Source organism: Neodiprion lecontei, chromosome 5 (genome assembly GCF_021901455.1).
Source record: "Neodiprion lecontei isolate iyNeoLeco1 chromosome 5, iyNeoLeco1.1, whole genome shotgun sequence".
Lineage (NCBI taxonomy): Eukaryota > Metazoa > Arthropoda > Insecta > Hymenoptera > Diprionidae > Neodiprion > Neodiprion lecontei.
In genome coordinates, this window is record NC_060264.1 from 19,107,025 (window position 1) to 19,120,098 (window position 13,074).

Consider the following 13,074-nt stretch of genomic DNA (forward strand, 5'->3'; position numbering starts at 1 on the left):
TGAGGCTGTGAAATTTGCTTTTATGTGTGATACTACAGATGTTGCAGAAAATAAGCGAAACTGCTAACTAGGGTCAGTCTCAAGGTCAGGTACTTACCATATCTAGTAACAAGACTAATTTTGCGCTGCAGTTAGTCATGTGTGTTTATTATTGTAGTCTCGTTTCACAGTATGATTGTCTAATTTTCGTAGCGATGGGTCTAAATTTCTGATCCACGAGCAACGTGATCATAAATCGATGAGGTTCATAATCATCTCATGAATAACACAGGTTTGCGAATTATATCTTTTAATTTCCCCCTTAAGTAATAATGTTTTTTTTTAGGTATTTAGTTATGTTGAATTAAAATAGAATTTCACCATTGTTTCACCGAAAAATTCGTATATATTTTGTCTCATACATTTTGCTGAAAAGAAATCACTTCATTCGTAAATTAACTCCGTACAAATTATGCGAGACAGATTCTTCCTCGACTTCGTCAGTTGGTAAAACAATCCAGTACATACGGTCGCAATAATTTTCAAATGTTAAACTTGTAATTCAATAAGAAACACGACATTGTTGATCACAATTTGTTTCAGACGATCGGTGGAGAATAAAATTAATTCATCAGGTGATTGTAGTTGAATATCAGTATTTTATCATTATCTGCGCCATCACGGGAACTTTTATAGTTGAATGTAACTTATTGTTGGAGATTAGCTTCAGTGACACTATTTAAAGCTCTGTTTCATCTCGTTTTTCTGACTGCAAAAAGTCTTTCATTCCCAGATCCAATTGTGTATGAATTAGATACGATGCCTGTCGTTTCTCCAGTAACCTTTAAATTTATTTATCAGATATTCCCGTGACTACACCTCAGTTACTGATGGATAATCTCTTGAGGCTATCCAGTGACAACAAAATGCTAACAGATAAAATGGTCCGGGATCAGATCGATTCGATAATGATAGCCGTAAATATAATACACTATTCGTATTAGATAGCAGCTTTTTAAAATTGTTACGCTTGTCGGTTTTACCATACATAGAAAACGAAACAATACGTAGCAACATAAGTCAGCAACATGAATGCGGCTGAACGTGAACGCAATTGTGTGTTTAATGTTCCCTCTCAGGGCAGTGATACAGCGACCACCAAAGTGAACTACTCGATGTTGATGCTAGCATCTCGCGAAGGCATCCATGTATTTTGATTATACTATTATACAGTACGTAATGATCCAAGTCCTATAAAAACAAGCATTGCGTGTTGAGCACCTCTTATAAGACTCTGCGGAAACACACAATTATTCGTTTTTCATATGATCCGACAGGAAAATTTCGGAGAAAATGTATCAGACGATGACAGTGAAGAGTTACACATCACGATGAAAGTTTTACCAAGAATGACGTACATGAATCCAGTGATCAAAGAAACTATTCGCCTATTTCCCGTTGTATCCCTGGCCTTCCGGAAGGTGACAGACGATTTGGATTAAGGTTCTCAAGCTTTCGATAACTAATCCATTCTTCTGCTATTGCATGTTTTTGAGTACATACTGTCCTTGAAATCAATGGATATAGTCATTCCTCAAATAATCATCAATTTTGTAGGTTAGTTTACTTGTTATTATTCAGCTTCATATCTGGTGTAATTTTAAGTGGAAGAATGAAATAATTATTGAATCGAATATATCAAGATGGTTTGGTTTCCTAGAGCTTATAATAGGATTACAGGTGTGCGCATGCGGAAATTCATTCTGCGACAACTAATTTTTATCTGTACGCAAAATTAATCTCCGCATACTTACCAATGGGAATACCGTTTCATAAATGAACGAGTGTCTCTCAATTTCAGAATCGAAGTATGGCGTGATGTTTATGAATATAATCACCGCAATTATTCTCCGTAAATATGTTTTGACCAAGGATGAAGTGGTATCAGTCGAAGATTTACGTCTGAAAATGGATTTTGTGCTGGAACCTGTTGATCCTATCACATTAAGGATTGGGAGACGTGCAAAAAAGCATGCCGTTAAGTGAGGCAACATTACATACATAATACTATCCACATACCGGTACCAATTGTGTTTCATACTATAAATTATAAGCAAAATGACTACACTTGACATTTATATAAGTAAATTATATAAGTAAAGTTGAAATTGAATGATTGTGGCCCCAATTAACGGGAATTTTCTCAACTCCAAAGTGATTAAATCTTAGATGCGATTGGTGGTGTAGTTGGTTTTTTTTTTTGCTCTTGTTTTCAATATCTTCCGAGAATCGTTCTGTTTTTCGGAGAAATTTTTCAAAAAATGTTGGTTCAACACTGAACTGAATAAGAATCCAAGTGAACAATTTCACGATAAGACGAGATGGCACAAGATTATTCTCGCAGCGCGGAAATATTTTGCGTGGTTCGCGTCATTCCGCAAAAAAATCCTTGGGCGGCGATTGTTGTACGAAAACCCCTCACGCGTTTTATACGCGCGGTATTTTACGCGCGATAAATTTTTGCACGGTAAAATTTGGCCCCTAACGATTATACCATCTGCACTGACGTTATACCTTAGAAGTATACTCGAGTAACCATTCATTATTACTTACAAAAAGTACAAGTACGTCTGAGAACTACGTAATTGAACTAATAGCTATTTTTGGAGTTCTCGATCAATGGAAACTGCTGAAAACAACCCACAAGATAAGCTTTGCGGGGAATTGAGTGACTGACTCCTGCTGGTCCATCCCAGGTGATTGGGAGAGAAATGAACGAATTACTCAGCGTAGGGATCATAAAGAATCCAACTTCAAAAAGGCCAACGTTACACTCATAAGGAATCAGCCGATAACGAATAAGACACAGCTAGCAAGTGCCGATACAGTATAGACCATATTTTGGATACAGACGTAAAGTAACCCAAGAACGTTTTCGTTCATTAACGGTGCTTTTCTTCCCTGAAGCTTTCGGCCTCACAAATTTTAGGAAAGACATCTGGAAACTGACGCGGTTTGATGTTGGGACGAAAGGTTTCAACACCGCTTACGCGGAGACTGATACTTGAATTATGCATGATGTTCACCGGTTTTATAATTTCGTCTGTCTTTTCGTATCAGATAACTTGATGGCTCAACCTCACTACTGGTGGACAATCTTTTGAAACTATCCAACGACAAGGAAACACTGACGGACAAAGCGATCCGGGACTATGTTGATACAATGATGGAGGCTGTAGATACAACGCGCCGTTTATACTCGATATTATTATTGCGACTTAATGATCCGAATATTTGAAATTTGATCCGGAGAGATTTCTACTCGAAAGATTTGCGATATAACAACCATTGTTAATACTTACCATTTTGTGCTGGTCAAAAGGATTATATCGGTGACGGAAATAGAGAAGAGTTGGTAACACTTTTGTGTCACTGTAGTGATGATTTGTTGGGATTAGCTGAGATCTTTATTTAGCTTTGTCGGTTATACATATTGTTTTGTAAAAAATTTCTTGATATAGAATAATTAATAAAATTGATATACAAGGACATAGATTTGAATTTGCTGAGAATTACTTCATGGGTTTGTTCCATTTTCAGGAACGAAGTATGACGCTTGATGATGATAAAGAAGACATTTACAACAATGATTTTTCGGAAATACCATCCAACATAAAATTCGCTTGAAAGTTTTATGACCTCAAAGATAACATAGTCTGCCATTTACTGTTACGATTTCGTAGATCTCATGACATTTCTTTATTTCTGCGACAAACGAAAATGGATTGGAGCGTTTTTGTTCAAAATTGCGTATAGAATGAGGCTTTCAAGCCCATTTTTGCATTTGAGACACGAAATTGCGATATTAATACTGCTTTTTTTGCATGAAATTGAGAAAAATGCTGTAACTGTTGTATAAGAATTCTCGACCTCGTATGTAATATATTAAAGAGTCTTGGTGATCGGTCAATTAAGAAAACGTAATTTTAGTTAACGTTTCGACCCGGATATGGGCCCTCCTCAGAACGATTTATTTAAAAAACTGTCAAAAAACAAAAAAGAAAGGAAAAATAGGATTTTATAATATAAATAATGGTACTAGTAGTAATCGGACATAAATATTGTAGATGTAATATTCTTAGAGCTATTAAATATTGTTGATAGTAAGAACCTTATGATTAATTGTGATAAGGATGTTTTTTGGTGTTATTTACCTTTTTGAGTTAAGTAAGTGTAATAAGATGTAGTCGAATTCACAATTGCAATTGGCGGAAACAGTGTTCTTTTGAGTGACGGTAGACAATGTCAATCTTCCAGTTGTTTTTGTAGGAGTTAAAAGTTGGTAGTCATTTATTTAAAAAAGATTAAAGAACTAAGTTTTTTCACAGTCAATATGTCATAGTGTTAAAAGGTTATTATAGAAAGTCAATTAGCAATGAAATTATTTCACAGGTGTCAATTAGGTGGAGGTAAGCTCTTTATAATTAAGTTCTACATGTCTAACGAATTATTGTTGGTTGAACCACTTGGGTCAACAGGTGGATAACGACTGATGGAGGAAAACAAAATAATCCAGAGTGAAGGTGAACATATTATAAACATTATACAGAAGAACAATAAATATTAGGTACGAAAGGTTATGTAGAAAGAACTGTAAATGGAGACTAAATAATTTTTTTTAAAAAAATAAAAAAATTAGTTTAGGTTAAACAATATTTGTTGTGTGGGCAGAGATTAGAGGTTTGTAAATATTGCTTAAATGTTCAACGTCTTGTCTGAGATTAACCGTATTGGTATGACCTACAATATTGCACATTTCTAAAAGCAATCTTCTGTAATAATTTTGTTCTTCACAAAGGATGTTTGTGTTGTCGTAATTGAATGTGTGTTGTTTATCAATCCTATGTTTCGTTAGAGCTGTGTGCCGTTCATCTGTCTCATGTATGTGACGTTGGTGTTCCCTAATTCTGGTGTTGAGATGTCGACCGGTTTGACCTATGTAGACTTGATTACAGTCATTACATGGTATTTTATACACTACATTTGAACGTTTGCCTATGGGGATCTTATCCTTGCCGGTATCAAAAACAAGTTTTAGGTCTTTTGAATTTTTTCCAACAAACTTAACATTATATTTATCGAATAAACGATTAAGTGACTCGTAAAGGCCGGCTATATATGGAATGGGGATATAAGTAGTAGCAGGTCTATTGTTATCTTCGACAGAAGCAGAGTCGATATAATGGTTAAGTATGTTGTTGATGTAGGAGCGTCTCTTATTAATTTGTTTTTGTAATAGGCCATGAGGGTAATCATTAGCTCTTAGTACATTGTATATGAGCGCCAAGTTTTTTTCATGGAACTCTGTACTAGCAAGTTTTATAGCTCTATCAACAAGGCTAATGATGGTGCCTATTTTGAAGGACAAAGGATGGTGAGAGTTGAAATTCAAGTATCTTTGTGACCATGTTTTTTTATGAAACCAATCTGTCTTAATATTATTGTTGCTGTGTATCAACAAAACGTCTAAGAAACTGATGGTATTATTCTCTTCTGTTTCGATAGTGAATTGTATTCTAGGATGATAACCGTTAAAAATATTAAGAATGTGATGTATTTTTTCATTTGGAACGGCAGTAAGAATATCATCCACGTATCGAAAGTAGAACGGCAAATTAAAACCTAGATCGTTTATGCAAGAGGTTTCAAGGTCTTCCATGACGAGGTCTGACAAGATTGGGGAAAGGGGAGATCCCATAGGTAAACCAAATTGTTGTGCATAGGTCTCGTTGTTAAATTTAAAAATTGCGGAGTCCAAACATATTTTTAAGGCTTTTTCTAGTTCAATCATAGGAATTGGGATCTTATTTTCTAGGGTAGCCCAACGGTTATTTATTGCACGCAATGCGAGAACTGTAGGAACATTCGTAAACAATGAAATTACATCTAAAGATATTAACATGTAATTGTCCGGGATAATCAATGTCTTAATTTTATCAACTAATAAAAAACTATCTTTAACTCTCGAGATGGGGGGTTTGATGTTAGTGGTGAGCCATGAATTGATAGTTTGGGCTAAGGTATAGGTCGGGCTATTAACTTATTAATTTTTCCTTTCTTTTTTGTTTTTTGACAGTTTTTTAAATAAATCGTTCTGAGGAGGGCCCATATCCGGGTCGAAACGTTAACTAAAATTACGTTTTCTTAATTGACCGATCACCAAGACTCTTTAATATGTAACTGTTGTGCTATTTTTTTAAAGTATCTAATGACCAAATGGCGGATACAGGTTTAGTTTCGTAACTGACCACTCCATTAGGTATAAGTTTCGTCGATGTCAGCTTAGTGCTCTACACGTTAACAGATTTGGATTCGGATACACGAATTTCAAAAGACCCTCAAAGTTAATGGATACCTTCGATATAAACTGTCTCTCAAAACACTTTTGTGAGGTTACATATATGGCATTCCTTGTGATATGGGCCAATTCCTGCAAAACGTTATCGAAAATTATTCACAATTTCTTAAATTATTTAAAAAGAAAGGAAAGATCACGTGACTTAATATTTTCGATCAATTAGGAGAATTATATTGTTTTTGCGATGGTTTTCAAGAATAACTAAAGTCTCTTATTCGACTATAAAAATGTGTTTTGTCAAACAAATTTTGACTAGAAACAGCTTGCACATTTTCAGTAAGATGAGAACCAAGAGCTTTTGAATCTACCTCCTTTGACAAGACTTACGTCGCATCGATTTATATCGATTTCAAAATGAGACGGCCTCGTTAACAGTTTGTTTTCATAAAACCGAAAATTTCTTCAAGTATTACAATAAGTTGGAAAAAGGGACGAATGTTTATTTTTTTTATTTTGCCGAATGTGTACACAAAGAATGCCCTGTAGGATAAATTTTTCAAATTAACAACTAAAATTATTTCATCTTACGCGTAGAGAATCCATGAGTAAGTACGAGTAAATAATGACACCTTATCTCACCCGAAGCTCACGCAATCTCTCGCTTAGGTGAATTAAAGACGGTTCATTTTTTGCGTGAGACTTCCGTGATTCATACACGCATACAATTATTAATTTTCGCGGGATAAATTCTCAGTTTTTAAGATTAATCTGACGGTTAAATTATGTGTCAGTTACTTCAGACATCGTTTCGTTTTGCGTAAAATACTGCTTGGTAGCCACTGGACGTGGAAAATTATTGTTTACCCGAAATGGAATTATACGTGTCTCGACAGTGGGATTTTTTTCTCTCAACTTTAGCGGAGCCTCGAATTCTCCGGTGTCATTTCACGCCGCGTGCTTTCATATTATAGAGATAATTTCTGTACCGATACTTCTGGATATCGGAAAATTTGTCATCATTTGAGAGAATTCAGACTGTGAAATTCGGTTTTAGGTGTGATCCTACATATACGTGCCGAAGATAAAGTCAAAACTTCCATCAGTCTCAAATGTCAGATACGTATCATTATACTTGTGAAGCTGTGTATAAGTAACGATTCTCGAATATGGGCTCAAGTTAAAATCATGAGTTTTTATCCGCACTCATTGACTTCATGTAAGTGGTCAAGAATGATAGATCTTGTATGCTTAGGTCTCGTTTAACAATATTACGTAATCCGTAAGTACCTTAGTGGGGAATAAATTAGGCTCTTCTTTACCTTTAAAAGAGCCGTGAATCTAATTTAGGCTCTCATAGATCAGTTCAGTCTAACCAGAGGCGGATATGTTAATTATCCTTGGTTAATAGTACTATAAGGTGACAGGAATTATTCAATAAACATAACGCGTTGACTTTTCTACGTCATAATAGGTGATAATTACCGAGTGACAGACGTCCCTTACCGAGACTCGCGAATACCAAAATGGACCCTTTGACGGCAGCGATTTGTGTGGTGGCGTGCTTTATATTCTACAATATTATCAACGTTGCGATCCAGCTTTTGCTAATCGGACCTCTCTCTGATTATGCACCTAAATCAGAAGGGCCCCGAACGTTGCCTTTTATAGGCGTCGCGTATCTAACGTTGGGCGGCACCGAAGGTATATAATTACGGAGTGACATTTTTTCGCAGTTACAGAATCCTCGTTAGCTAATAAATCCATCGCGTTTTACAATCTATGTCATTACAGTTACTTTGAAAAGGATCCTCGAAGTGGGAAAGGCGTATCCTCCATGTTTCAAAACCTCACTCGGCAATATTTCAATCTTCGTTACGGTTATTCCTGAACAACTGAAGGTAAAATGATTTAATAATGATCTAAGGCAGTACGAAATTCCAGTCATGAATTGATTCGCAATTTTAGGTACTGATTCTCAGCTCAAAAACCACAGAAAAAAACGAGTTCTACGATTTCGGGCGGCCCTGGCTGGGAGATGGATTAATCACGGCTTCTGGTAGGCGAATAATACGTCACTTCGTCGTTAAACTAATTGCAAATCCAGTCGATTGAGATAAAGGCTTCTGAATCACGCAACTTGCATCACTTCTCAACGACAATCCAAAGTTTTTGCGGCATTTCGATAAGTCTTTTTATTACAGGGTCTGTATGGAACGTGCACCGGAAGCTGATTCAGCCATCTTTCAATCACATGATTCTCAAGTCTTATGTAAATACATTTGCCGCCCAGTCATCCATAATGGCCAAAAAACTGGAGCGGCACTTGGATGGGCCAGAATTTCAAATACATAAATACCTTTCACTGTGTACGTTGGACGTCATATGCGGTAAGTCACTGCAGTTATGTTTTGGGCGACCTAAACTACATATTCCTACATACTTTATCCCTGACTAATGACGCGTATATGATAATTTACATCACAGAAACGGCTATGGGTATAAAATTAGAGGCACAGACGAGTGAGAGTTGTGACTTCGGAGAGGTGGTAGAAAAGTAAGTTCAACAATTGGAATTTTATTGACGTAAAGATCATCTTTCTCGTCCACATTTTATCCACAATGTCAAAAAACTTCAAGCTACGCGCGATGTAATTTTTACGGAATGACACACTCTGAATAATAGACTACTTTTATTGAGCAACCGGTTTTATTCCTGGGACGAAACTACCGTATGTTTTGTTTTCGTAGCGTAATTTCAGGACTGGTCAAACGGATTACCAGTCCCTGGCTGTATCTGGACTTTATTTTCTACCGAACGCAACTTGGCAAGGAACAACAGAAGAACATCAAGTTTCTGCATGAGTTTTCTGACAATGTAAGTACGAAATCTCTAGATTCGTTCCATTTCTTTTAAGATCGGCCGTGTCGTCATTTTATCGGAGAGTTTCGCCCATACAAATGCCTAACGTACAATTAGTGCTCTGATAGCCAAAGACTAATGTTTGTGTCGACATTGCCTCAACGACTTGTATATTGTATATTTTGCTTGTTATTTTGTACTGAATAGATGATATCGACTTATCGACCGTTTCAATACTGTATTTTTTTTTTTTTTCTTTAAACAATAGCAGTGACTAAGAATTGTTTTTTTCTGATCATCACACGAGCCTTGTCGTTCCCACGAGTCCTAGATCGCTAGTCGAACTCTTAAAGAATCTCATGAGTCGACCAGGTTATTTTTTAAGCTTGCGAGTTAGGCTTGGGCAACCATCTATAGTCTGATATTTTCTAGAATTAAGCCATGAATTATCCTGTGTATATGTAAAAGCGAAGCAACGTTACTTACCCGTAAATTCGATACTTATTAGCTCTAGATTTAATTTTGTAATATCTGTTATTAAAAAAAAAGAAATGCGGTTCGGCACGGAACGATAATGACGAAGAAGAAAAAGAACCATATTTTCACCATCTTTGATGTTCAATAACTGGAATTGTTCGAAAATTACAGAAAACGTTCTTTCTCCCTGGGAAGTCAGGGTGTGCAAGTTTCGTCGAAAATTGCTTACAATTAGTGGTTTACAAGATATGATGCATTAATTATATATGTGAAGTATAGCGGCTAGTTTGGCTGGGCAAATGATTCTTGGTAGCTTTGATGATATTGGCCTACGGATAATTGACGATGATTCAATGCCGCGAATCTTGGTTAAATAGAAATTAATCCTGGTCTCACAATCAGTCGACACCAGTATTGACCATAGGAGTTTCGAAAATATAAGGAACTAGTCATTGACCTCTGCAATTTTATTCCAGATAATACGAGAGAAGAAAAAAGAAATTCACCAGCGTACGAGACAGAGGGAATCAGCCGACAATGAACAAGTTGCAGGTAAACAACTGACAGTTTCATTATGGACGTGAAGTACAATAAGAATTAACGGTACTGGTTGTGACATCATTTGTATTCGAAGAAAAACATCCGAAAACAGTCTCACAGTCATAGTCAGACATAGAATCGAAAAGCCTAAACATCATTCCTGAGATAATGACAGATGAATGATTTTAGGTTACTGCACGTGATTTACTTTACGCAAGTATAACGACTGCCATCTTCATATATATCGTTCGCATTTATATTACAGATAGCTCGTCAACACACTTTGAGACATTGATAGATGGTCTTCTGAAATTATCCAACGACAATAAGATCCTGACAGATAAAGCGGTGCGGGAACAAGTCGATACAATGATGACGGCTGTGAGTATTGCGTTTGATACATACTGGATATTATTCAAAGGTGGTGGCTTTTAAAAATGATTACTATAGTCAATTTCACTACAAACTGGAAAGAAACAACGTAAGCGTATCATTTTTACTATGACAAAATGAGCGAAGGCTAACGCAATTATATGATGATTAGTCGTTTCGAATTTTTCATTTTCAGGGCAGTGACACATCTGCAATAACAGCATCCTTTTTGATGATGATGCTAGCTTCTCACCCAGATGTTCAGGTGTGTCTAATATATTAATTGCCTTGACTTTGTAGTCGAAATATTGCGTATACAGGCATTTCATGCTATGTATCTTTAATGCTGTGCGAAGTCATCCCATTATTCGCATTTAAATATCGTCGTATGTAGGAAAAAGTATACCAGGAATTGACTGGCATATTTGGAGGAGATTCAGCATACGATGACAGTGGAGAGTTACAGATCACGCCTGAAGCCTTGTCAAGCATGATATACATGGAAAGAGTGATCAAAGAAACTATGCGCCTCTTCCCAGTTGCACCTGTAATCTTCCGGAAGCTGACCGACGATTTGGATTTAGGTTTGCAAGCTTTCGTTCATTCATTGTTCATTCATCTCCTACCGTATGTTTCAAAAAACCGGGTTTCAAAGTTAAAGCCGTACCTAATATGTATTGCAACGAGGTGTACGCGGAGTTACTTCATAAATGAACACTGATTTTTCAGATCAGTATACTCTGCTGAAAGGAAGTACGGTCGCTCTCAACATTATAGGAGTCCACAGAAGTGAAAAGTATTGGACAGATCCGTTAACATTCGACCCGGACAGATTCTTACCTGAAAGATTCGCGAACCAACGACCATTCTCCTACTTACCGTTCAGTGGCGGTGCAAGAAATTGTATCGGTAAGGGAAACACCAGTTCTGACAATAGTTAAATATCATTATACTGATGATTAATTGGGATTGGTTGAGTTATTCATGTAGCTTTATGGAGTATGTTTCAAGATTGACAAACGCTTTGAACGAAATAATCAATTGACTGATTAAATCAGAATAGTTCTGCTGTCTTGTGGATAGAATTGTAGTTTGCCGATGAAAATGGCTGAATGAGAGTTGACGAGTTGGCTTCAATTTCAGGATCGAAGTACGCTATGATGTTCTTAAAGACAATTGCAGCAACGATTCTTTGGAAATACGTTATAAGACAGGATAACGTAATACCAGACAAAGATGTACGGATAAAGATAGAATTTCTGTTAAGACCCGTGATTCCTATCTCAGTAAGGATCGAGAGGCGCACACGGAAGCATGATTTTGCTTAAGGCAACATTAATCATACATGTTTCAGAATCGAGGTATACGAACTTCGTTAGTTTGTTACCGAGGAAAAATATCGTTACGCATATGGTTTCGGAAAAGAATTATTTCGAGTTGCGGGAGAAGTTTACCACTTCTAATGTTAATTATTATGAGTATATTTTGTGATTTTCATCCGAAATAAAAAGGATTGCAGTAAGAACATTCGCACGTTGATGATCAATCATACTATCCTCATGAAAATCGTCAATCATGCCAAAAGTGTGTCAATATTCGTGTCAACTGATATCAGACACTGTATTTTTGTAGAGGCTATATAACTAATTGCAGTAATTCCATATTGTCATAAATCGCCATTAATACTTTGATTCATGATATTCTTGAGCATGAACATTTGAATAGTTACGATTTAGAGTAGAGGTGATCAGAAACGACTTACTCTCATCGCAGGGAACAATTACCATCCACTGTAGAACATCACTCATACCTGAGTAACATGTAGATTACATTCTACTTTCACTGAGGCACCTCTCGAGACTCGTATTTAAAAATGATTCCAAAGTTCTGGAATGGTGATTTTTCTTCAATTTTTGTGTCGCTACTGCATTAATTGGTTCGTTCACTTTTCAATCATGACAATCTTGGAAAATCTTTCTACAGTAGAGATCACGGACTTATGCGGGGATGCAGCGAAAGAAGGAAAGGGAATCAGAGCCGTCAGCCATCTTGATGAGCTAAATAGATATACGTATAGCACGGACCACGGACGCACAAGGATGTATACGCACGTGCAGTTGTTTATCATTGTATACGTTAGGTCAGAAGGTAGCCGATCACGGACTGAGAATTCAGAATAATACAACATGCCTTATTGTGCAGCCCCTAATTGCAAAAACAGATCTTTTTCATAATCACAAAAACAATGTGAGGTCGAAGTAGAAAATAAGACTACATTTCACCTATAAGTACAAGTAACGCTTCTGGAACTGTAAATAATGTGAATACTGTGATAACAAGTGATGTATTTGTATCTATATTCATTCAGGTTTGGTTTTTCTTTGTATACATTTATACTGAGTATTATTCTGGTTCTATGTACAGATGCTTTGTACCTCTATAGAATGTACGCCGGAATTAAAATTGGATTTAAAAAAAATGTGCTTGC

General features: G+C 36.4%; 1 protein-coding gene across 1 annotated transcript; it reads left to right on the plus strand.

Moving 5' to 3' along the window:
* Positions 1–7,717: 7,717 nt before the first annotated feature.
* LOC107223823 (cytochrome P450 4C1-like) lies at positions 7,718–12,111 on the plus strand. The gene is made up of 12 exons (XM_015663641.2): positions 7,718–8,038; positions 8,129–8,235; positions 8,303–8,393; positions 8,539–8,724; positions 8,822–8,891; positions 9,086–9,212; positions 10,151–10,226; positions 10,480–10,595; positions 10,783–10,851; positions 10,981–11,170; positions 11,316–11,495; positions 11,730–12,111. Exons 1-12 carry the CDS (start codon positions 7,861–7,863, stop codon positions 11,912–11,914), a joined length of 1,575 nt encoding a protein of 524 aa, XP_015519127.1. The 5' UTR covers positions 7,718–7,860; the 3' UTR covers positions 11,915–12,111.
* The last annotated feature ends 963 nt before the right edge of the window (positions 12,112–13,074 follow it).

Coding starts and splice junctions, on each gene's coding strand:
- LOC107223823 (XM_015663641.2), top strand. CDS start 7,861: ATGGACCCTTTGACGGCAGCGATTTGTGTGGTGGCGTGCTTTATATTC. Junction 8,039..8,128: donor AACGTTGGGCGGCACCGAAG/GTATATAATTAC, acceptor ATGTCATTACAG/TTACTTTGAAAAGGATCCTC. Junction 8,892..9,085: donor TTCGGAGAGGTGGTAGAAAA/GTAAGTTCAACA, acceptor TTGTTTTCGTAG/CGTAATTTCAGGACTGGTCA.